General features: G+C 39.0%; 1 protein-coding gene across 2 annotated transcripts in view; it reads right to left on the reverse strand.

Annotated features, from left to right (window-relative positions):
• Nucleotides 1-24751, reverse strand: part of CRTC3 (CREB regulated transcription coactivator 3) — a 100244-nt gene that overhangs the window by 69718 nt on the left and 5775 nt on the right. For both annotated transcript variants that reach the window (XM_007470560.1, XM_007470559.1), the window contains exon 2: nt 22653-22751. In XM_007470560.1, coding sequence (XP_007470622.1) covers nt 22653-22751 — 99 coding nt within the window. The remainder of the gene's footprint in view (nt 1-22652; nt 22752-24751) is intronic.

Raw genomic sequence — 24751 nt, forward strand, 5'->3', positions numbered from 1 at the left:
TCAAAATATCAATGTTAAAAGAAGTTGATTCCAACCCTCATGGATGCCTTTGAGAGATTCAAGACTTCAGTGGAGGAAGTAACTGCAGATATGGTGGAAATAGAAAGAGAACCAGAATTAGAAGTGGAGCTTAAAGATCTAACTGAATTGCTGCAACCTCATGATAAAATTTTAACATAAGTTGCTTCTTATGGATGAGCAAAGAAAGGGGTTTCTTGTGGTGGAAACTACTCCTGGTGAAGATGCTATGAAGATTATTGAAATGACAATGAAGGATCTAGAATATTACATAAACTTAGTTAATAAAACATCAGCAGAGTTTGAGAGGATGGACTCCAATTCTGAAAGTTCTACTGAGGGTAAAATGCTATCAAACAGCATTGCCTGCTACAGAGAAATCATTTGGGAAAGGAATAGTCAACTGATGCAGCAAACTTCATTGCTGTCTTCTCTTAGAAGCTGTCGCAGCCTCCCAGCCTTCAGCAGCCACCCTGACCAGTCAGCAGCCATCAATACAGAGACCCTCCACCAGCAAAAAGATCACCACTTGCTGAAGGCTCAGATGATGGTTAGCATTTTTTAGTAATAAAGTATTTTTAATGAAGGTATGTACATTGTTTTTTTAGACATAATGCTATTATACTTAATAGGCTACAATACAGTGTAAACATAACTTGTATACGCACTGGGAAACCAAACAATTTGTGTGACATGCTTTATTAATATTTGCTTTATTGCAGTGGTCTGGAACTGAACCTGCAATATCTCTGACGTATTCCTATATATGAATAAAAGAGTATTCCAAAAACATTATCAAAAGACAAATGACAGTGTGAGCAAAATTATTTGTAACACATCGGACAATGTGTATATCTAATATTCAAAGAACTCCTGCAACTTGATAAGGGGAAAAGAAGGAAAACTGGGCAAAGGTTATAAACAGGAAATTCCCAGAAGACATCTGAATGGCCAATAAATATATGAAAAAAGTGTCAACCTTACCAGCAATCAAGAAAATTTGGGGCTTCCCTGGTGGCGCAGTAGTTGAGAGTCCGCCTGCCGACGCAGGGGACATGGGTTCATGCCCCAGCCCGGGAAGATCCCACATGCCACGGAGCGGCTGGGCCCGTGAGCCATGGCCACTGAGCCTGCGCGTCCGGAGCCTGTGCTCCGCAACGGGAGAGGCCACAGCAGTGAGAGGCCCACGTACCGCAAAAAAAAAAAAGAAAAAAAAAAAAGAAAAAAAAGAAAAGAAAATATGTTTGAAAATAACATACCCATGATCTCATGCAGTCCTTCTACCTGAGAAGTAGAATCATTGTCCATTTTTTATAACTGAGAAAATTGAAGCTTGAAGAGGTTTTAACTCAACCAATAGCTGGCAGAGCTGGGACTTGAATGCAGATTTGTCTAGTAAAAAAAGTCTATGCTTGTTCTAACATGCTGCCCTATCCAATTATTTGTGTGTGCTCACATCCTCTTGGTCAAGTCACTTAACCTCTCTAATTAGACTCACTTCTCTCATCAGCAAAATGGGATTCACAAAAGTACCATCACATAAGGTTATTGTGAGAATTAAATGAGATACTGCTTATAAAATGCTTAGAACAGCGCTTACACATGGCAAATATTCAACTACCTGATTCATTCATTCAGTAAATATTTAATGAACTCATACCATGGCCAGGCACTGTTCCAGACTTTAGAAATACAGCAGTGAACCAAAGTGCCCTTGACCTCATGGAGCTTACATTCCAATGGAGGAAACAGAATACAAATAAGATAAATAAATAGAAATATACAGTATGTTGGATAATGAGGAGAAAAAAATAAAACAGGAAAGAGGGTGAGGGGTTATGATTTTAAAGAGGGAAGGCCTCACTGAAGGGAGATATTTGAATAAAGAGCTAAGAGAAGTGAGGAAGTAAGCCATTCAGATTTCTGGGGGGAGAGCATTCCTGGCAGCGAGATCCTAGGGAGGGTCCAAGGAGCAGAGAAAAAGGCCAGAGCAGAGCGAACGAGAAAGGGTGCTGGACAGATGTGCAGCAGGTAAGAGCAGAGAGGTAATGGGCCTTATGGGGCAGTGACTGCACTTTGCACTTTGGTTTTACACTGTGAGATGGGAAGCCACGGGAGGATTCTGAAAAGAGAAGTGATATAATCTGGCTCATCTTTTAAAAGGATCACTCAGATGGCAGTGTTGAGAATAACTGAAAGGGGATCAGGCAGAAGCCAGCACACCAGTCATGAGGCTCTTTGTAAGAATGCAGGGCAGAGAAGACACTGGTTCAGACCAGGACAGTCAGAGTCTGGCTATATTTTTAATGTAGAACCAAGAATTTGCTGACGGTTCAGATGTGGGAAGTGAGAGAACGGGAGGAGTTAAGGATGAGTCCAAGGTTTTGGCCTGAGTGACTGGAAGAACACAGTTGCCATTTGCTGAGATAAGTGTCCAGAACAGAGGCTTCCTGACTGTAGGCACTGTAGAACAATGAGAAATCTAGGGCGCTCTGGAATCCAACCAGAAAGGCAGAATGGGTGGCTGACATCAGGAAAGTGCATCGGTCACTGTTTCAGGGCAGGACTTCAGTCCCTGGGAGAGAGGCTGATAAAAACAAGGCACAGGGATACAAGGCACGTTACCATGGGATTCTGGCACTCAGGAACCAGACAAGAGTCCAGTTATCAGAACCGAGGCACAAGGCTAACAATGGTGACTTGAAGCCAAATTACAGAGTGTGAGGCAGCCTCAGTCCCTCTGCTCAGCTCCGGCTGGGTCTTAGAGACGGCAAGAGGCTGGCTAGCCAGAGGTCACGTGGCCCCCAGAGCCTGGGGAAGAAGGCTACACCAGAAGCCAGAAACCGGACAGACGTGACTCCATCTCTGTCCACAACTGTATCATCAGGGAGATGTCGGCATGTTACAGACTGATTCCAGTCCTTTAACATACTGTGCAGGGCCACAAGGCCAGATCACTATATGAAAGGTGCAGAAACATGAGTCCCAACAAAGAGGGGGCCCCATTTTGCATATGTCTGAGACCCTATCGGGGGAGGGAAGAAAAGGCAGGTCCTAGGATCGGAAAAGTTGGGGGTGACAGTTTGCCAAGGGACTGTGAAATAAAAGCAAGAAACATTTGGGGGGCCAGATAAGAAGCAAATGTAGCTACCACCACCTCCCTGTCACCGAAAGAAAAAGCAACCTCAAGGGAAATAGTTCAAACAAAGTGGGTAGGCGGGGAGGCTGCTCTAGACTGTGATGCTGGGGGCTGGCAGGGTGGGTGGTTCCACTTAGAAGTACAAGATGAAGCAGAGACTAACTTGTGAGTGGTCAAGCAATGTCTCGTGTGTTCTCTGACTCCTTCCTAGACACTGATTAAATTGTTTTCCACACACTTTCTTTCCTAGCTAGAGTAAGACATTCCCACCAAAATACAAAGAACTTCTTTTAAAATTAATGCAAGTGGGGAAATATCTGTTGCAGCTCATTGTCTGATGACTTCATTAATGTACTTATTTTCATATTTTATTATATAGATATATATAACCTTCCCATGACTTATTATAAAGACAATAATTTCTTCAGTTGGCACTAAAAATGAAATTGTATTTATTTTCTAGAAGTGACAGGTTAATACAAGCTATCAAACAATTAGATAGTAAATCTTCAATTTTCTAACATGAAAATATCTGTACAAACTTGTTTTTCCTTGAGTCACGTTTCTCTGTCACAGATTTTCTATGCATGTTTGTATACTATAAATTAACGGCTTTTTCAGTGTTCACAAAAGTTCTCTACGTTTAAAAAAATTAATTTTTAAAGCAATATATGAGAGGTATTGCAGAAAGAACCATGAAGCCCCAGTGAAATGTGCTAGGCAGCCTTGGTCACTCACTAGTCAAGGGACTCAACTGTGTATACCAGCCTCAAGGCTCCTGTGATTAAATTTTGTGCTTCAGTAAATATGCAAACTACTTATGTCATGAACTTTGGAGTCATTCTTTTTTTTTTTTAGTTTTTTTTAACCAAAGTATAGCTGATTTACAATGTTGTGATAGTTTCTGGTGTACAGCAAAGTGATTCAGATACACACACACACACATACACACACATATACACACATATATATGTATATTTCCGCCCCCTCCTTTGGAGTCATTCTTGAATAGTCAATACTTGGGATGTTAGATCTGCAAAGGCTAAGGACCTAAGGTAATAAACATTCAGGCTAAGGCAATAAATATTCAAATCAGAGTCAAAATTTTTGTTAGGTTAAATATCTTTGCCAAAAAGCAACAAAGCCACATGTATTAATAACATTACAAATATTTCTACTCTTTGAATAATTCTACCTATGGGAATCTATGTTTCAGAAATACAGATGACTCACACACCGAGATGTTTATTACTATATTATGTATAATAAAGAAAAATCAGAATCAACCAAAATATCCAACATATAGTGAGAGTGGTTATGAATTGTAAGTCATATGTGAAGAAATATTATTAAACTATTAAAATTATACTTATAAAGTATCTTAACTTAGGGAAATAATGATTATATAATGGCTAAAATTTTTTTAAAGGATATAAATACAGATAATGATTTCACCCATATAAAAGATGAAAAATAAAATAAAACATTCAAATGGTTATTTCTAGTTGATGAAATATAGATAATGTTTTCTGTTCCTTTTTCATTTTTATATATTTTCTAAATTTTATACAATGAGTATGTATTACTTTTACACTGAACAACAAAGAATTAAGGACCAAGCTATAAATAATGTATTACTTTTCCTGAATGTAAAAGTTTAAAAATGGAAGCTAAAAAAGAAAAAGAACACTAGAACCAATGTTTTTCTGCTACAGTTCTGTGTACACAACCTGTCTCTCAAACTTGGTTATAAGCTTCTTAAACGGACATTCTCTGAGTTATCTTCATAAGCCCAATAATAGCTTTCTCTTAACAGGCACTCAGTAGATATTTATTAATGGGTAAAGTCAGGGCAAGTCACAGTAGCTGTTTAATGTATGAGGAAAGTGATTTTAAGAGTCAAAACAAGTATTTCTTTGGTACCTACATATGCTTGGACAGGATAAAAATGGTTGGGTTTGAAGAGAGTGGCGCTTTGGTCTGACAAGCACAGGAACAGAGGTTTGCCATGAACATGGAAGACTGTGAACAGTACCCACTATGGCACAAAGGCCAGCACCCCCGGGCCAGCGGTTCTCACGCTTGCTTTCTGCCTCACACAAAGCACTCAACTTTCAAATGCAGGACCCGTGTTCCAGCAGGTATACCTGGGGTGTTCCCACCCTCCAAGCGCTCGCCCACTTCTCAATACAGAAGCCAACAGCAATGCTATGTGGGAATAACCTTGACTTAGTTCCGATTACCTTTTAAAAATAATACTCAAGCACTGACAGCTTATTAATAAGAACAAATTGCTTTTGACACAACTCACCACGGAGCCCAGTGCTCTGTGGGTAACACCTTGGCTGCGAGACACCGCAGTAACGATAGGACAGCAACAAGCACCGATGGCTCCAGGCACGGGCACAGTGTCCCACACGCACTATCCTGGTGTCACCTTCACCAGGACTCTGGGAAGCACACTATTAACACTGCTATTTTACAAATGCAGACACGGAGACTTTTAGACCTAAATAGTCAGAGCTAGAACTCAACCCAAGCCGATGCCAAAACCCGAGAGGTAGTATGGCCGTAGAGGTAGCCATAGACGAGTTGGTAGAAGTAACTAGGGTGGTGACAGCGGCCTGATGGGGGTGGGGGGTAGGAACAAAACCAATAACAAGAGGAAAGACGTGCAACGTGCTCACCTTGTGCCAGGCACTGCTCTAAGAGTGTTATGTATATTAACTCACTTATTCCTCACGACAAAACTCTGATATCAGCATTACTGCCATCCTCACTTTACAGGTGAGGAAACTGAGGCTGAGATGTTAAGTGACTTGTCCCAGGTCACCAGGCTGGAAAGTGGCAGAGGCTGGATTTGAAATCAGAGTCCTACCTTTTGGCCATCATACTATGCAGCCTCTGTGTTGCGCTAAAGCTTTTACTCTAAAGCAAAATGTCCATTGGCACTTCAGTCCTCATGGTATTTCTTTTCCAACAGACCCCTGATTTTATCCAATAGATGGACTTCTCAGGAGAAATTCCCATCTTTTCCTACTTTTCTGGCATAAAAAATTTAAATTGATGTAATACAGTTCAGTCTTTAAAGCACTATTTGGAGTATCCACGCTATTTCTGACCCTCCATTACATGAACACTTAGGAGCACGTGAAAGGCAGAATGAAAGTGGCAATATTCCAGGTCTCTTGTTCAAGTTCTCATGGATGCAGATGTTCCTAATTCAGTGTGTGGAGCCAATGTTCCCTTGCCCCTTATATAATATCAAAGGCCTTTATTCTGGATGACTAGAGATTCATGAGTTGTCTACTTTACTCTTTCACTCTTAAGTTTTCTATTCAACACGTATGGTTAGATAAAAAGGAAAAAAAGTACTACTCAAATCTATTAAAAATACGACAACCATATTCTTGGTCACAGTTCCTATTCTGGGACAGATGCACATTCCAAAACTATTAAGTAAGCCCCTAACTTTCTGTGCTTCTCACTGTTTCCTTAGGCAGAAGAGAAGAACACCTCATTGGAAGTCAAAATCAAAGGTAAACCAGGGAGCAAATCAAGCACAGAGATAGACAGTAAAAAAAAAAAAAAAAAAAAAAATTACAGTTGTAAAGTGCACATAGTTTGGGAGGTACAGACTCCTAAACAGAGTTTAGGGACAAATTCAGAAAAATAACATTCGCTGAAAAAGACACTAAGACATAACATAAAATAGATATTAGTAATCAGTGAAAATCTTTCCTGGAAATAACGCACGCTAAAATAACTAGTAAATGTGGTCTTCTACATCTCACGCAGAAGCCCAAGGTCACTGCCCTATCTCATTTTACCTAATAGTATTTGGATAAAAGGGTATTGTTTTGGGGCTGACAGAGGCCATGCTGTATCAAAGAGCAGGGCTGGCTAAGATTTATGACCTTGGGAACAAAATTCCCTCTCACTTTTAAGTTTTGAGCAGATGACTATGCCACAAAAGCCACAAACTCTGATGAAGGAGCATACATAAACAGAATTTAGTTAGTGGCTTGGGAAGGAGTCAGTTATCTTTACTGACTTTAGTTCCCTTAACTCACTCCAGCTCCCAAATCCCTTGGTCAGTGCTTCCATGCCTCCCATTATCTCAGATTATCTTATGGATAATTATTATTATCCCTATTTTATATACCAAAAAAACAAACAAAAAAACGCTTAGAGAGGTTGAGGGAAAGCCCAGGATCACAGATCAAAAGAGTGATAGAGCCAGGACTCAAGCCCAGGACAGCTGGACACCCAAGCCACACTCCTCATCACACCACAGCCTCCTCCTGCTTGGTACCCAGAGGAAGCAGAGGCTTAGGGCAAGTTCACCTTGCAAGTCACTGCCAAAATTCCAGGAGAGAGAACTAGAGGAGAGCCGGTCAGGAAAAATGAGGAGCTGGGAGGGAGCTGAAGGTAGAGATAGACGGAATTTCTGAAGACCAACAGATGGCACAAGAGGCTGTTCTGAGGTCTCTGCAGAGACTCCTTCATCTGTGACCCAAGCCATAACCATTTTGGGATGGTCTCTGAGATTCCAGGATCACTCTTTTTTTTTGGAATTTTGGAATTTTATTTATTTTTTATACAGCAGGTTCTTATTAGTTATCTATTTTATACATATTATTGTATATAGGTCAATTCCAATCTCCCAATTCACCCCATCACCACCACCACCCCACTTTCCCCCCTTGGTGTCCATATGTCTGTTCTCTACGTCCATGTGTCCATTTCTGCCCTGCAAACTGGTTCATCTGTACCATTTTCCTAGGTTCCACATATATGCGTTAATATACGATATTTGTTTTTCTCTTTCTGACTTACTTCACTCTGTATGACAGTCTCTAGATCCATCCACATCTCTACACATGACTCAATTTCATTCTATCTTTATGGCTAATATTCCATTGTATATATGTACCACAGCTTCTTTATCCATTCATCTGTCGATGGGCATTTAGGTTGCTTCCATGACCTGGCTACTGTAAATAGTGCTGCAGTGAACATTGGGTGCACATGACTTTCTGAATTATGGTTTTCTCTGGGTATATGCCCAGTAGTGGGATTGCTGGGTCATATGGTAATTCTATTTCTAGTTTTCTAAGGAACCTCCACATTGTTCTCCATAGTAGCTGTATCAATTTACATTCCCACCAACAGTGCAAGAGGATTCCCTTCCCTCCACACCCTCTCCAGGATTCGCTGTTTGTAGATTTTCTGATACCCATTCTAACTGGTGTGAGGTGATACCTCATTGTAGTTTTGATTTGCATTTCTCCAATAATTAGTGATGTTGAGCAGCATTTCATGTGCTTCTTGGCCATCTGTATGTCTTCTTTGGAGAAATGTCTATTTAGGTCTTCTGCCCATTTTGGGATTGGGTTGCTTGTTTTTTTAATATTGAGCTGTATGAGCTGTTTATATATTTTGGAGATTAATCCTTTGTTGATTCATTTGCAAATATTTTCTCCCATTCTGAGGGTTGCCTTTTCATCTTGATTGTAGTTTCCTTTGCTTTGCAAAAGCTTTTAAGTTTCCTTAGGTCCCATTTGTTTATTTTTGTTTTTATTTCCATTACTCTAGGAGGTGAGTCAAAAACGATCTTGCTGTGATTTATGCCAAAGAGTGTTCTTCCTATGTTTTCCTCTAAGAGTTTTAGAGTGTCTAGTCTTATATTTAGGTCTCTAATCCATTTTGAGTTTATTTTTGTGTATGGTGTTAGGGAGTGTTCTAATTTCATTCTTTTACGTGTAGCTGTCCGGTTTTCCCAGCACCACTTATTGAAGAGACTGTCTTTTCTCCATTGTATGTCCTTGCCTCCTTTGTCATAGATTAGTTGACCACAGGTGCATGGGTTTATCTCTGGGCTTTCTATCCTGTTCCATTGATCTATATCTGAGTTTTCATGCCAGTACCATATTGTCTTGATTACTGTAGCTTTGTAGTATAGTCTGAAGTCAGGGAGTCTGATTCCTCCAGCTCTGTTTTTTTCCCTCAATACTGCTTTGGCTATTTGGGGTCTTTTGTGTCTCCAAACCAACTTTAAGAATTTTTGTTCTAGTTCTGTAAAAAAATGCCACTGGTAATTTGATAGTGATTGCACTGAATCTGTAGATTGCTTTGGGTAGTATAGTCATTTTTGCAATATTGAGTCTTCCAATCCAAGAACATGGTATATTGCTCCAACTGTTTGTATCATCTTTAATTTCTTTCATCAGTGTCTCATAGTTTTCTGAGTAGAGTTCTTTTACCTCCTTAGGTAGGTTTATTCCTAGGTATTTTATTCTTTTTGTTGCAGTGGTGAATGGGATTGTTTCTTTAATTTCTCTTTCAGATGTTTCATCATTAGTGCATAGGAATGCAAGAGATTTCTGTGCATGAATTTTGTATCCTGCAACTTTACCAAATTCACTGATTAGCCCTAGTAGTTTTCTGGTGGCATTTTTAGGATTCTCTGTGTATAGTATCATGTCATCTGCAAACAGTGACAGTTTGACGACTTCTTTTCCAATTTGTATTCCTTTTATTTCTTTTTCTTCACCATGATCACTCTTGGCTTAGGCAGAGCAGCCCTACTTCCATGGGGGCAGTGGCCAAATGCAGGCTGCCCAGACTTCAGGACCACAGCTGAGGGGTGTTCAACAAGGACTAACCAGGCCACAATCTTCTTCTGTGGAGGGGCCAACTTATTCATTTCCATCTTTCTTCTGCTTCATACAGAAATATGTTTCTGCCACCACAGTAGGTGCTCAAGAAATTTTTCAATTTATTTATTGATTATCTATCAATTAATGAGAAGTGAAAAAGAAGAGTAGTTAATCCTCTCTTAGAGGAAGTAAGGAACAGGAGAACACAAAGCCCTCCCAGGGTCAGTATGCGGATTCAGATGTCCACCTGCGTGTGCACACACACGTGTTTGTGTGTGTGTGTGTGTGTGTGTGTGGTGTGTGTGCATCCAGTTATTTAAGGATAAGCCCTTCCTCACAGCCTTTCAGATTAACTTCCATCATTTATTGTGTGGAATTCTGCCAATGGAGACATGTGATTTTGCAAGCATCCTCTTCTGAAATATTGATAAATGTGCTTCAGAGTAGTGAAGTGGAAGCTAAAATTTTTTATTTTTTTAATTGAAATATAGTGATTTACAATGTGTTAGTTTCTGGTATACAGCACAGTGATTCAGTTATACATATGTGCACATATATATTTTTTTCATATTCTTTTCCATTATGGTTATTACAGGATACTGAATATAGTTCCCTGTGCTATACAGTAGGACCTTGTTGTTTATCTATTTTATTTTATTATTTTTAAAATAAATTTATTTATTTATCTTTTTATTTTTGGCTGCGTTGGGTCTTTGTTGCTGCGCATGGGCTTTCTCTAGTTGCAGCAGCTTCTCTTGTTGTGGAGCATGGGCTCTAGGCATGCAGGCTTCCTTAGTTGTGGCATGTGGGCTCAGTAGTTGTGGCTCACAGGATCTAGGGCACAGGCTCAGTAGTTGTGGTGCATGGGTTTAGTTGCTCCAAAGCATGTGGGATCTTCCCAGACCAGGGCTCGAACCCGTGTCCCCTGCATTGGCAGGCGGATTCTTAACCACTGAGCCACCAGGGAAGTCCCTATGTATTTTGTATATAGTAGTTTGTATCTGCTAATCCCAAACTCCTAATTTATCCCTCCTCACTCCCTCTCCCCTTTGGTAACCATAAGTTTGTTTTCTAAGTCTGTAAGTCTGTTTCTGTTTTGTAAATAGGTTCATTTGTATCATAGTTTTGATTCTACATGTAAGTGATATCATATGGTATTTTTCTTTCTCTGTCTGACTTACTTCATTTAATACGATAATCTCTAGGTCCATCCTTAAATTTTTTATATGAAATTTAATCAGAATACTTTTTTTTGGCCGCACTGCATGGCTCGTAGGATCTTAGTTCCCAGACCAGGGATTGAACCCAGGCCCTCAGCAGTGAGAGCGTGGAGTCCTAACCACTGGACTGCCAGGGAATTCCCCCAGAAAACTGTTCTTGTAATCCAAACAAGCACTTTAGCCAAGACACAAAAATCTCACTGACTGATGAAGGAAAGGAAGGAGGGGAAGATCATCTGAAAGCACTGGGTTTTAAGGGGCAGGTGAAGCCTTAACCCAGTGCTGAAATGGGGACTCGGGCACAGCATAAAGAGGGCCAACCGCAGGAGCAGCCACCCACCACGTGGCGCCTACTGAGACCTGAAGTGTGGCTAGTGTGAGCAAGAAACTTAATTAAAGATGTAAATCTGGCTCGTGACTACCATACTGGACAGCACAGGTATCGATGGGGTCGGGAGAACGGGAAGAGCAGAGGAAAAATAGAGGTAGAAAGTGATAAATACAAACTTCCAACTTCTAAATTGTTCCTGAGCACTATTTGTGTTAATAACTGATGGTTGTTTCACAATTGACAGTTTCTAAAGCTCTTCTGCATTTTATTCTACATTCACTAGATGCTCATAACAACCCCATCAAGTGACTGTCATTACCATGATTCACAGATGAGGTTTAGAGAATTCCATGGTTTGCCTGAGGAGGCTCAGTAGGAGGATGGGCTGCATGCCCACGGGTCATTTAACTCCAAGCTGACAAGGTAGCATCCAGGAACCTCAGCTCTTCCTTCAGGAAAAAAGAAGTAAAAGATGGACAGATCCCTGTCATCTCATCTTTCTGCCCTGCACAATCTGCGAGGATATTCAGTGAGAATCAGCCTCTCTTGTTTCACTACATAAGCTTCTCACCTTCTTGGAATTCAGCTCCTCAAAGCTCAGAGTGTTCCCTGCGCTGTGTGGTGGGTGCACAGATCTCCACCCTTCATCCAAACCTGCTTCTGCTGCCGTTTCCCCCTTGTCAGGCCCCAGAGCCCACAGTGAGGAGGACAAGGGCCTGGAGGAGCTCTGAGATGCACTTCAACTACAGAAATTGGAGGTGTTTGGGATTATCACAGTGGAACATTTTTTAACTTACTGAGAAATTCTTTGGCCTAGTATATGATCGATTTATACATACACACACACACACACATCCTATGAATAGTGAAAACAACCCAAATGTCCAACAATAAGGGAGCAGTTCAATAAACTGTGGTGCATCCATGTGATAGAATATCATAAATCACTAGAAATAATGTTTTTGAAGACCATTTAAACATAAGAAAGTGTTCATGACGTCAAAAAGATACAAAACTATACATGCAGTATGATGCTGATTTTGTTAAAAATATTTATAGTCACAACAAAACTACTGAAAGAAAACAGCCAAAATGTGAACAGGAATGTTACCTGCTTTCTATAATAAGCATCACTTTTACAATCAGGAAAAAAAATGTTGTTTTTAAAATTTGTCTATGAATATGTAAAAAAGGTTATCTTACCTTTTTAGAGAAAAAAATTATAGGAATAAATTTTTGAGCACAGGGAACTATACTCAATATCTTGTAATAACCTATAAGGGAAGAGAATGTAAAAAAAGAATATATATATATATTTATATATGGGTAAATGAATTGCTTTGCTGTATACCTGAAAGTAACATAACATTGTAAATCAACTATATTTCAACAAAAATTATAAAAAAGTATTTCAAGGACCAGGGCTTCACTGGCGGAAGGCTGAAGAAATGATATAATATCTGATTTTACATATTTTATATTGAGTAGAAAATAAAAGGGACTTTTATCAAAAAAACATTTTGTATATAGTAATCCTCATTTGTTAATGATATCACTCTATATTTTGGGTACTGACTCAACTGTTATAGTGAATTAAAAATCTACAATTGTGCTGTCACATTCTCCTCATTTTACTAGTTTTTGCTTTTTGCAATTTGTTGCTATGTTATTTTATCACATACAACTCAAATAATGCTATGACAATTACCAAATACATATACCCAATGGGTTTTTGTGAAAATTAAATAATCTATGTAGTGAGCTTAATGCAGTGTCTGACACATAGCTCATACTCAACAAATGTTGGCTATTATTAGCAGCAGTATTTTGAGGTTAATATTGCTACTTCTGTTTTCCATTTGTTTGAATTTAACCAATGTACCTTGCCAATCTTTTTTTTTTTTTTGGCTGCGCTGTGCAGCTTGCGGGATCTTGGTTCCCTGACCAGAGATCGAACCCACACCCTCGGCAGTGAAAGCGTGGAGTCCTAACCACTGGTCCATCAGGGAATTCCCTGCCAGTCATTTTTTAAAGAATCTTATAAAACTTTTAAAGGAAATTCAGCAAAGGAAAGCCACTAAAATGGAACTAGGAGTCAAAGACTCGATTTTTAAGTTCTAATTCTCCAACAATACTTGCTATGCAAACTCTGGGCCTCACTATACCCACTTGTATTGGTGGTGGGTCTCAGAAAAATCACCATTTTGCATCTGGCCAAGCCCTTCTGCTAGCAATAGGGCTTTCTCCCTTTGGCCGCCAGATTGTTCCCTAAATTATAAACTCTCAGTTATAAACAAGATGACTCAATTTTTTAAAAATGTAGTAGTCAGAAATGTAAAAAAGTGTGATTAGTTTTTAGTGATATAATTTGAAAGAACTAGGGGGGTTATGTGAAGGATGTGAAAGGCTACAACTTTACCCAGATAGCACTATACAAAGAGATGCCCTCTGTCCCTCTCTCTGTAGCTGCCTGACAATCAGCTGTTACGCAGGCTGCAACGCACTGGAGAACGGCAGGCCCTCCCCTAACCAGAAGAGACAGCCCTAGCCCTCAGAGAAGATAATGCCCACTTCCTCTCTCTGCCTTCAGTGTACACACACCAGGCCCTGCCTAGAAATAGGAGGGCTGTAACCTTAGACACCCCTGACCAATGACCTGTCCCTTGCTAAGGATTATCAGAAGTTAGCCTGAAAAGCTTACTTTGGTTTACTCATCTGGTATGTTTGTGTTCTCTGAATAAGGGCCCAATGGGTTAGGTGAAAAGAATGTACTTTTAGATCCTCAATTAGGATAGAAAATTGGTCTTTAACCAATATTAATATAGTGCTATGCTTACCAACTAATGTATTAAGGATCAAGTAGAATAAGAGTTGTGAAAACATTTTGTAAACTCCAAAATGATCTATAAACATAAAAGGAAGTGGACTGTGTTTAAATAAATAATTATAAGCAACTTAACTTGAATCAAAAATCTCTGCTTCTGTTCCATGTTCATGGATTAGAAAACTCAGTATTAAAACATCAGTTCTCCCCAACCTGATTACAGATTCAGTGAAATCCCACTTAAAATCCCAACACGACTTTTTGTAGAAGTCAAAAAGCTGAGTCTAAAAATCTATGGAGGGGACTTCCCTGGTGGTCCAGGGGTAAAGAACCTGCCTTCCGGGCTTCCCTGGTGGGGCAGTGGTTGAGAGTCCGCCTGCCGATGCAGGGGACACGGGTTCGTGCCCCGGTCCGGGAAGATCCCATATGCCGCAGAGTGGCTAGGCCCGTGAGCCATGGCCGCTGAGCCTCCGTGTCCAGAGCCTGTGCTCCACAACGGGAGAGGCCACAACAGTGAGAGGCCCCACGTACCGCAAAATAAATAAATAAATAAATAAAATAAAATAAAATAAAATAAAATAAAAACAAAACCTATGGGATGCAGCAAAAGCAATTCTAAGAGGGAAGTTTATAGCTATACAAGCCTACCTCAAGAAACAACAAACATCTCAAGTAAATAATCTAACCTTACACCTAAAGGAACTAGAGAAAGAAGAAGAAACAAAACCCAAAGTTAGCAGAAGGAAAGAAATCATAAAGATCAGAGCAGAAGTAAATGAAATAGAAAAAAGAAAACAACAGCAAAGATCAATAAAACTAAAAGCTGGTTCTTTGAGAAAACAAACAAAATTGATAAACCATTAGCCAGACTCATCAAGAAAAAGAGGGAGAGGACTAAAATCAATAAAATTAGAAATGAAAAAGGAGAAGTTACAACAGATACCACAGAAATACAAAGCATCCTAAGAGGCTACCACAAGTAACTCTATGCCAATAAAATGGACAACCTGGAAGAAATGGACAAATTCTTAGAAAGGTATAACCTTCCAAGACTGAACCAGGAAGAAACAGAAAATATGAACAGACCAATCACAAGTAATGAAATTGAAACTGTGATTAAAAATCTTCCAACAAACAAAAGCACAGGACCGGATGGCTTCACAGGTGAATTCTATCAAACATTTATAGAAGAGCTAACATCCATCCTTCTCAAACTCTTCCCAAAAATTGCAGAGGAAGGAACACTCCCAAACTCATTCTATGAGGCCACCATCACCCTGATACCAACACCACACAAATATACTACAAAAAAAGAAAATTACAGACCAACATCACTGATGAATATAGATGCAAAAATCCTCAACAAAATACTAGCAAACAGAATCCAGCAAAACATTAAAAGGATCATACACCATGATCAAGTGGGATTTATCCCAGGGATGCAAGGATTCTTCAATATATGCAAATCAATCAATGTGATACACCATATTAACAAATTGAAGAATAAAAACCATATGATATCTCAATAGATAAGAAAAAGCTTTTGACAAAATTCAACACCATTTATGAAAAAAACACTCCAGAAAGTGGGCATAGAGGGAAACTACCTCAACCTAATAAAGGCCATATACGACAAACCCACAGCAAACATCATTCTCAATGGTGAAAAACTGAAAGCATTTCCTCTAAGATCAGGAATGAGACAAGGATGTCCACTCTCACCACTATTATTCAACATAGTTTTGGAAGTCCTAGCCACAGCAATCAGACAAGAAAAAGAAATAAAAGGAATCCAAATTGGAAAAGAAGAAGTCAAACTGTCACTGTTTGCAGATGACATGATACTATACATAGAGAATCATAAAAATGCCACCAGAAAACTACTAGAGCTAATCAATGAATTTGGTAAAGTTGCAGGATACAAAATTAATGCACAGAAATCTCTTGCATTTCTATACACTAATGATGAAAAATCTGAAGAGAAATTATGGAAACACTCCCATTTACCACTGCAACTAAAAGAATAAAATACCTAGGAATAAATCTACCTAGGGAAACAAAAGACCTGTATGCAGAAAACTATACGACACTGATGAAAGAAATTAAAGATGATACCAACAGATGGAGAGAAATACCATGTTCTTGGATTGGAAGACTCAATATTGTGAAAATGACTATACTACCCAAAGCAATCTACAGATTCAATGCAATCCCTATCAAATTACCAGTGGCATTTTTTACGGAACTAGAACAAATCATCTTAAAATTTGTATGGAGACCCAAAAGACTCCAAATAGCCAAAGCAATACTGAGGGAAAAAAACGGAGCGGGAGGAATCAGACTCCCTGACTTCAGACTATACTACAAAGCTACAGTAATCAAGACAATATGGTACTGGCACAAAAACAGAAACATAGATCAATGGAACAATATAGAAAGCCCAGAGATAAACCCGCACACCTATGGTCAACTAATCTATGACAAAGGAGGCAAAGGTATACAATGGGGAAAGACAGTCTCTTCAATAAGTGGTGCTGGGAAAACTGGACAGCTACATGTAAAGGAATGAAATTAGAACACTCCCTAACATCATACACAAAAATAAACTCAAAATGGATTAGAGACCTAAATGTAAGACTAGACACTCTAAAACTCTTAGAGGAAAACATAGGAAGAACACTCTTTGACATAAATCACAGCAAGATCTTTTTTGATTCACCTCCTAGAGTAATGGAAATAAAAACAAAAATAAACAAATGGGACCTAATGAAACTTAAAAGCTTTTGCACAGGAAACCATAAATAAGACGAAAAGACAACCTCAGAATGGGAGAAAATATTCACAAACGAATCAATGGACAATGGATTAATCTCCAAAATATATAAACAGCTCATGCAGCTCAATATTAAAGAAACAAACAACCCAATCCAAAAATGGGCAGAAGACCTAAATAGACATTTCTCCAAAGAAGATATACAGATCGCCAACAAACACATGAAAAGACACTCAACATCGCTAACTTTTGGAGAAATGCAAATCAACACTACAATGAGGTATCACCTCACACCAGTTAGAATGGGCATCATCAGAAAATCTACAAACAACAAATGGAGAGGGTGTGGAGAAAAGGGAACCCTCTTGCACTGTTGGTGGGAATGTAAATTGATACAGCCACTATGGAGAACAGTATGGAGGTTCCTTAAAAAACTAAAAATACAACTACCATACGACCCAGCAATCCCACTACTGGGCATATACCCAGAGAAAACCATAATTCAAAAAGACACATGCACCCCAATGTTCACTGCAGCACTATTTACAATAGCCAGGTCATGGAAGCAACCTAAATGCCCATCAACAGATGAATGAATAAAGACGTTGTGGTACATATATACAATGGAATATCACTCAGCCATAAAAAGGAACAAAATTGAGTCATCTGTTGAGACGTGGATGGATCTAGAGACTGTCATACGGTCAGAAAGAGAAAAACAAATATCGTATATTAACACATGTTATGTGGAACCTAGAAAAATGGTACAGATGAACCGGTTTGCAGGGCAGCAGTTGAGATACAGATGTAGAGAACAAACATATGGACACCAAGGGGGGAAAACCACGGTGGGTTGGGGATGGTGGTGTGCTGAATTAGACGATTGGGACTGACATGTATACACTGATGTGTATAAAATTGATGACTAATAAGAACCTGCAGTATTAAAAAACAAACAAACAAACAAAACAACTAATGCTAAACTTTCTTTGGGTAATTTATATGGAAATATGTTAATATAAATGTTTCAGACATTACATGAAATTTCTAAAAATCTTATATGTTCTGGTATAATGTTATAAGTCATAATTCTAGTTATTACTTTAAAATGTATATCTCAGAAATAACTAAATTTCCTTGTCAATTGCATTATTATGAACTTTCACCAAATCTTTAACCATGGTCATTTTTAAGTCTTTTGTCATTTACAGACAGTTCTGGGTGTACTCTGAAGCTTTTGCAAAAATGTTTCTATAAAAGGGTTTCATCTTCAAGGAATTCATGGAAAAGAGTCTGACAAGTACAGGTTTCTGGTAACTGACTATATTGCTGAACTGAATGAATAAGCATTTTCAGAACCCTAATGGAAAACTGATGAATTCATAAAAGTGCTAAGAAAAGATCAAGATGAAAAAGGAAATTAATTACATGGGACTGAGTGAACTGATGAGGATGATTATAATATTTGTGACTTTTTGTTTGAATAAAAAAAATAATAATCCCACAAGGACTCAGAGGCGAAAAATATACAAATCAATTTTCACTGCAAAGTAAAGGTGTTGTTACAGTGGAGGATTACTGGACTGAATGTCAATATTATGACATAGTATGAGTGTGTTTCATGTTTGGTAATTGCAATCATTGTTTTTGTTGTGGTCATCCATTTACAGTGCTTGGTGTCAGTTTATTTATCTCTTATAAAAAAATACAGTGTGTGTGTGAAAAAAATAAAATAAAATAAAAAGTCAAAAAAGATGGTTAAGATGATAAATTTTATGTTGTGTTTTTTTAACCACAATTTTAAAAAAAGAAATGAAATACCAAGGGCTGGAGAGAATGCAGAGTCACTGGAACATTGCTGGAATGTGAAATGGTAGAGCCACTTTGTAAAACAGTTTGGCAGTCTCTTACAAAGTTAAATATACACTTACATTTGATCCAGCAGTTCCACTACTAGGTGTTTACACAACAACTGAATGTGAATATCTTTACTCACAATTGTCAAAAGGTGGAAACAATCCAAATGCTCATCAAGTGATAAATGGATAAACCAATTATAGTAACTCCATACAATGGAATACTACTCAGCAATAAAAAGAGTCATTGCAACTGCAATGCAGTGGGTTGAATCACGCTCCCCAAAAAAGATTTGTTCAAGTCCTAACCCCAAGTACCCATGAATGTGACTTTATTTGGGAAGAGAATCTTTGCAGATGTAAACAAGTTAAGATGAGGTCATACTGGATTAGGGTGGGCCCTAAATCCAATGACTGGTGTCTTTATAAGAGAAGGAAGGGGGAGATTTGGACACAGACAAACAGGGAAGAAGGTCATATGGAATGGAGGCAGAGAGTAGAATGATAGAGCTACAAGCCAAGGGACACCAAGGACTGGAGGCAACCAAGAGAAGCTAGGAAGAGACGAGGAACGATTCTTCCCTAGAGTCCCCAGAGAGCATGGCCCTACGGACACCTTGATTTCACAATTCCAGCCTCAGAACTGTGAGAGAATAAATTTCTGCTGTTCAAAATGTAAGCCACCCAGTTTGTGGTACTTTGTTATGGCAGCTCTAGGAAACTCATACATGCCACAACATGGATGAGTCTCAAATGCAATTGCTAAGTGAAAGAAGAACTCTACTTCTGATTCTGTTTATAGGACACATTGGAAAAGGCAAAACTACATATCAGTGGTTCCAGAGGCTGGAGGCAGGGGATGGGAATAGATTACAAAGGGATATTAAGGGAACTTCTGGGGGATGATGAAACTGTTCTGTATCTTGATTGTGGTGGTAATTATACAACATAACCTGTAAATCTAAAAAAGGTCAATTGTATTGCATATAAAGTACACTTCAAAAATGTTTGCTTAAAAAAAATTTATGCTTCTGGGATTCCCTTTTTTTCTGTTTGACAAGAATCCTGGGAAGGAGCTCCTATTGGCCTAATCAGGGGTAATGTGAGGATCAAAATAACAATAATAGTTATAGATTATAAACCATGGAAAAAAATAAGAAATCACAGAACCACATATATAGAAAGAAAGAAAGAAATGTATAAATTGAAAGTTTGATGAGAATCAGGATAAAGTATCTACTCACAAAGTACCTATTAACTACAAAGGAGAAGAGTAGCTTCCGAGTGGAGAAGACTGACAGACACCACCTTAACTACGCGATAAAAGTGAACATCATGGAAGTGAAAAATCACCCACTTAATGGGATACAATAACAGAACCACCTTTGGCTATTCCTGCCAAAGATGCATAATCTGAATCCAATCATGAAGAAACATCAGACAAACCCCAACAGAGGGATATTCTAAAAAAAGAACTGGCCTGTGATCTTCAGAAGTGGCAAGGTCACAAAAGTCAAAAATAATTTCTTTAATGTCAAAAATAAAAGACTGAAAAATTGTTCTAGACTGAAGGAGACTAAAGACAATGTATGTGCTCTGAACTGGATCCTTTTGCTGTAGAGGACAGTAATGGGACATCTGGTGAAACCTGAATGGGGTCTCAGGACCAAATGGTAATAATGCATCACTGTTAATTTCCTGATTTTGATGGTTCTATTCAGGTTATGTAGAACAACGGCCTTGCTTGTAGGAAATACACGGTGAAGTAGTTTGGGTTGATAGGGCATTAGGTCAGCAACTTATTCTCAAGGGTAAAAATACAGTTATTTTTACTGTACATCCAACTTTTCTGTAAGTTTGTGATTGTTTCAAAGTTTAAAAATTACTCAGAGAAAGAATCCTGGGAAGCCCTGGGGCTGTCACTTCATCCCATTCCCCAATATACAAGGAAAAGGACACTATAGTACATTCTATATTCCTCTAAAGTTGACAGGAAAGTACCACAAAATCGGGATTTCAAACACAGCATATCTTGCCAAAGTTCTATCTTCTGAAGCATGAAATCCAGCATAAAGCAGAGATCTACTTTATTTGGATACTGAATGACCCAATGGCCAACATGTAAGATAGTTGGATCTACAGAGGTAGATTTCTAATATAGGCAGTATTACAGTGAGATTCCAAACTCATTAAAGACAAGATTCCAGTGTACTAAGGTACAAATATGTTCATATAGTACTTTTTCTAATCACATGACATTTAAGAGTTCCTATTAGCACTCCCAAATGGAAGTATCCATTTAAATAATATTTCTGCTTTACGGGACATCATCAAACAAGTGAACCAGATTTCACAACAAAGAAATTTAACACTGAATCTTAAATTGTATAATTAGAATGTCAGCCTCCTAATTATTCAAAGACTAGGATATCTAAATCCAATTCAGATCTTAAAAACAGTACCATATGCCACTATCTAAATCACCAATTCCACATTGTTTTGAACAAGGCTCTTCACTAATATGAATGATTAAAGCACCCTATGACACTGCACTAATCTAAATGCAATTTAGGGACTTCCCTGGTGGCGCAATGGTTAAGAATCCGCCTGCCAATGTAGGAGACAGGGGTTCGATCCCTGGTCTGGGAAGATCCCACATGCCACGGAGCAACTCAGCCCATGTGCCACAACTACTGAGCCTGAGCTCTAGAGCCTGCAAGCCACAACTACTGAGCCCATGCACCACGACTACTGAGCCCACATACTGCAACTACTGAAGCCCATGCATCTAGAACCTGTGCTCCACAACAAGAGAAGCCGCTGCAATGAGAAGACCACACACCTCGATGAAGAGTAGCCCCTGCTCACCACAACTAGAGAAAGCCCGCACGCAGCAACAAAGACCCAATACAGCCAAAAAAAAATTTTTTTTTAATTTAAAAATAAGCGCAGTATAGACCACTTATCTATGCTGTAGATTTATCCTGTCCAGCATGGTAGAAACTAGCCACATGAAGGTAGTGAAACATGGCTGGTACAAATTAGGATGTGCTTTAAGTGCAAAATACACACCAGATTTCAAAGACTTAATTTAAAAAAAAGAATGTGAAATATCTCATTAATGTTTTTTAATACTGATTCTATGTTTAAACAATAATATTTTGGATAGATTGGGTCAAATAATTATTTAAATCATTTAAATAATATTAAAATTAATTATACTGGTTTCTTTTTCTTTAATGTGGCTACTAGAAATGTTTAAATGACATATGTGACTCACATTATATTTCCAATGGACAGTGCTGCCTTAGACCATTTGTGAAATAACACTATCTTATGCTGCAGTAACTAGGAAAAAGAATAACAATGGACTTCCCAGAAGAACACTGAACTGTATCTAAGCCCAGTTTATCTTCAAGATCTAATCTTTTTTTTTTTAATTTATTTTTGGCTGCATTGGGTCTTCGTTGCTACACGCGGGCTTTTCTCTAGTTGTGGCGAGTGGGGGCTCCTCTTCGCTGCAGTGCACGGGCCCCTCATGGTGCTGGCCTCTCTTGCCGCGGAGCACAGGCTCTAAGCGTGCGGCCTTCAGTAGTTGTGGCTCATGGGCTCCACAGCGCAGGCTCAGCAGCTACGGCGTATGGACTCAGCTGCTCTGTGGCATGCGGGATCCTCCCGGACCAGGGCTCGAACCCGTGTCCCCTGCACTGGCAGGCGGACTCCCGACCACTGTGCCACCAGGGAAGCCAAGATCTAATCTTTTCAAGGAAAATTTTTGCTTCTCTTTTTACACTCCACTCAGCTCAAAGAAAGTGAGTATCTCAGGTACCTGAAACTCAGAGGCACTGCTCCGCAGCTGGCTCACATTGGGTAAGGATCCTCCATGGTACTGTGTAAGGCGCAGTTGCTGAAGCTTCTGAAATTGAACCTGGGAACAAAGACATTTCAAAGGTGTTGAGAGATGACAGCAAAGATTTGAAAGAAGCATCAAAGTATGGTGTTGTGTAGCGAAATGGTTCAAGAGTGAAAGTCTTGGCTTCAATTTCTTCTCTACTTAAAACCTTCAGGTTTCCAGTGCTTTCTGGGTTTTGATTAGTCTATTTTTGGAAAGAATTTACCCCTGTGCTAAATGTCTCAGCCACGACAGTGAGGTACTCTTGCACGGTCTTTGAGGGTATGTGTGTGGAGGCACAGCAACAAAAGAATTTCTTAAATAAAACGAAGCCACTGTCCATGACTCTAACACATTGACTACCTTCCCTTCTCCATGCCCTTTTCCAGTCTCCTTTTACATTTATGTGTAATAACTGCACAGTGGTGATCACAACATAGGTACAATCATGCATGCTTACATCATAACTCTTTTCTATGATATTACATAAGCATTTTTAATGGCTATATGACATTTCTTCTTCTGAATTATTTCCTTAGAACACACTGCAAAGAGTGATTACTAAGTCTCTGGGTTTGGGCCTTTTGATGGCTCTCTATACACACTGCCAAAATGTTTTCCCAGAGGGTATACCAATGTATATATGAGAAAACAGTTTGACCAAAAACTCACTAACACTGGATATTATCATTAATTGGGGAAAAGAAGGAGGTCAACTGAACAGGTATAAAATGGTATGTCCCACTGTTTTAATATGCTTTTCTTCTGTAAGTTCTTCCTTGCTTCATTTTTCAAAAGGCAGTAAACTGGTTACGGTTCTTGTAAACCCCAGAGTGGTCCAATTTGGTCTTCAAGAGTTCTGCTTCTAAAATAATAAATTACCTCTGTGTTTATGTAACCCTTGGCACTTGTAATTCATGTAGGGAAGAAAGGGTAGATAGGAACTCCGAGGCAGATTTTTACCCTTTCATTACTCTCTGTCTTTGTCTAATAATAATAAAAACTACCAGATACGAGCCCCTAAGATGAGCCAGATGCTGTCCTCAGACGCTCTCCCCACTTTATCCCTAACCCTCTCAGCAATCACCAAGGGAGACCACATGATCCTGCTTTTACGAACGTGGAGACCCAGACTCAGGGAAGTTCAGACACCTGCCCAAGGTCACACAGCTAGAGGAGGCTGAGCTATGGCTAACTCAAAACCCACATTCTTATTTCTGCCATGTACCTTTCCTTTGTTCCATTTCTCCCTCAATGATCATACTATTCACAAGCTCAGAGAAAAGTGAAGTTTGGTTGACCAAAAGCATCGCTGCACCTATGAAGCGCTCTGATTTTTTGTTTTTACATTTATTATGAAAATTTTCAAATATGTACAAAATAGAATCAAGTACTATGAAACCCCATCTCTTCATCTTCCAGCTCCAACAATGATCAACTTACATCCAATCTTGATTCATCCTTACCTCCTCCATCACCCACTGCACTCCACTAAAAGAAATCCAGGCATCCTAGCATTCCATATTTCAATATGCATCTCCAAAGATAAGGACTTGTATCTGTTTGGAAGTTTTAAAGGCATATAAAACCCTTTGGCAGCCTTAACTTCCTTATACCCACTGTACTTGATTTCTCAAACATACTGCACAGTAAAACTCTATTAATCAAAACCCAGATCTGAGAGCCAAATATGAGAAGGAAGCCATGGTGAGCTTTTCCCATCTATCAGCTAAGTTATAAAGTCTCAGCTTTTGATCTTGACATTCTCAACCAGAAGCATTTGACTCTCTATCCTTGAAAGTCTCTCGACAAAATTCTCAGCCGCCTTGATCTAAAGCCTTTGATTCCTTCTTGCATCAATCCATCCACTTAGTCACTTACATAAAAACGTTTAACTGTGTGTCAGGTACTGTGCCAGACGCTAGCTTACTAAGATGAATACGTGCCAAAGTTCCTACCTGCAGGGAGTTCTCACAAAGGCTTCAACTCTTACCCAAAAGCCTTGACACTTCAACCAAGCTAAGTTCTAAATCTAG

This window comes from Lipotes vexillifer, unplaced genomic scaffold (genome assembly GCF_000442215.2).
Source record: "Lipotes vexillifer unplaced genomic scaffold, Lipotes_vexillifer_v1.1 scaffold412, whole genome shotgun sequence".
Taxonomy (NCBI): domain Eukaryota; kingdom Metazoa; phylum Chordata; class Mammalia; order Artiodactyla; family Lipotidae; genus Lipotes; species Lipotes vexillifer.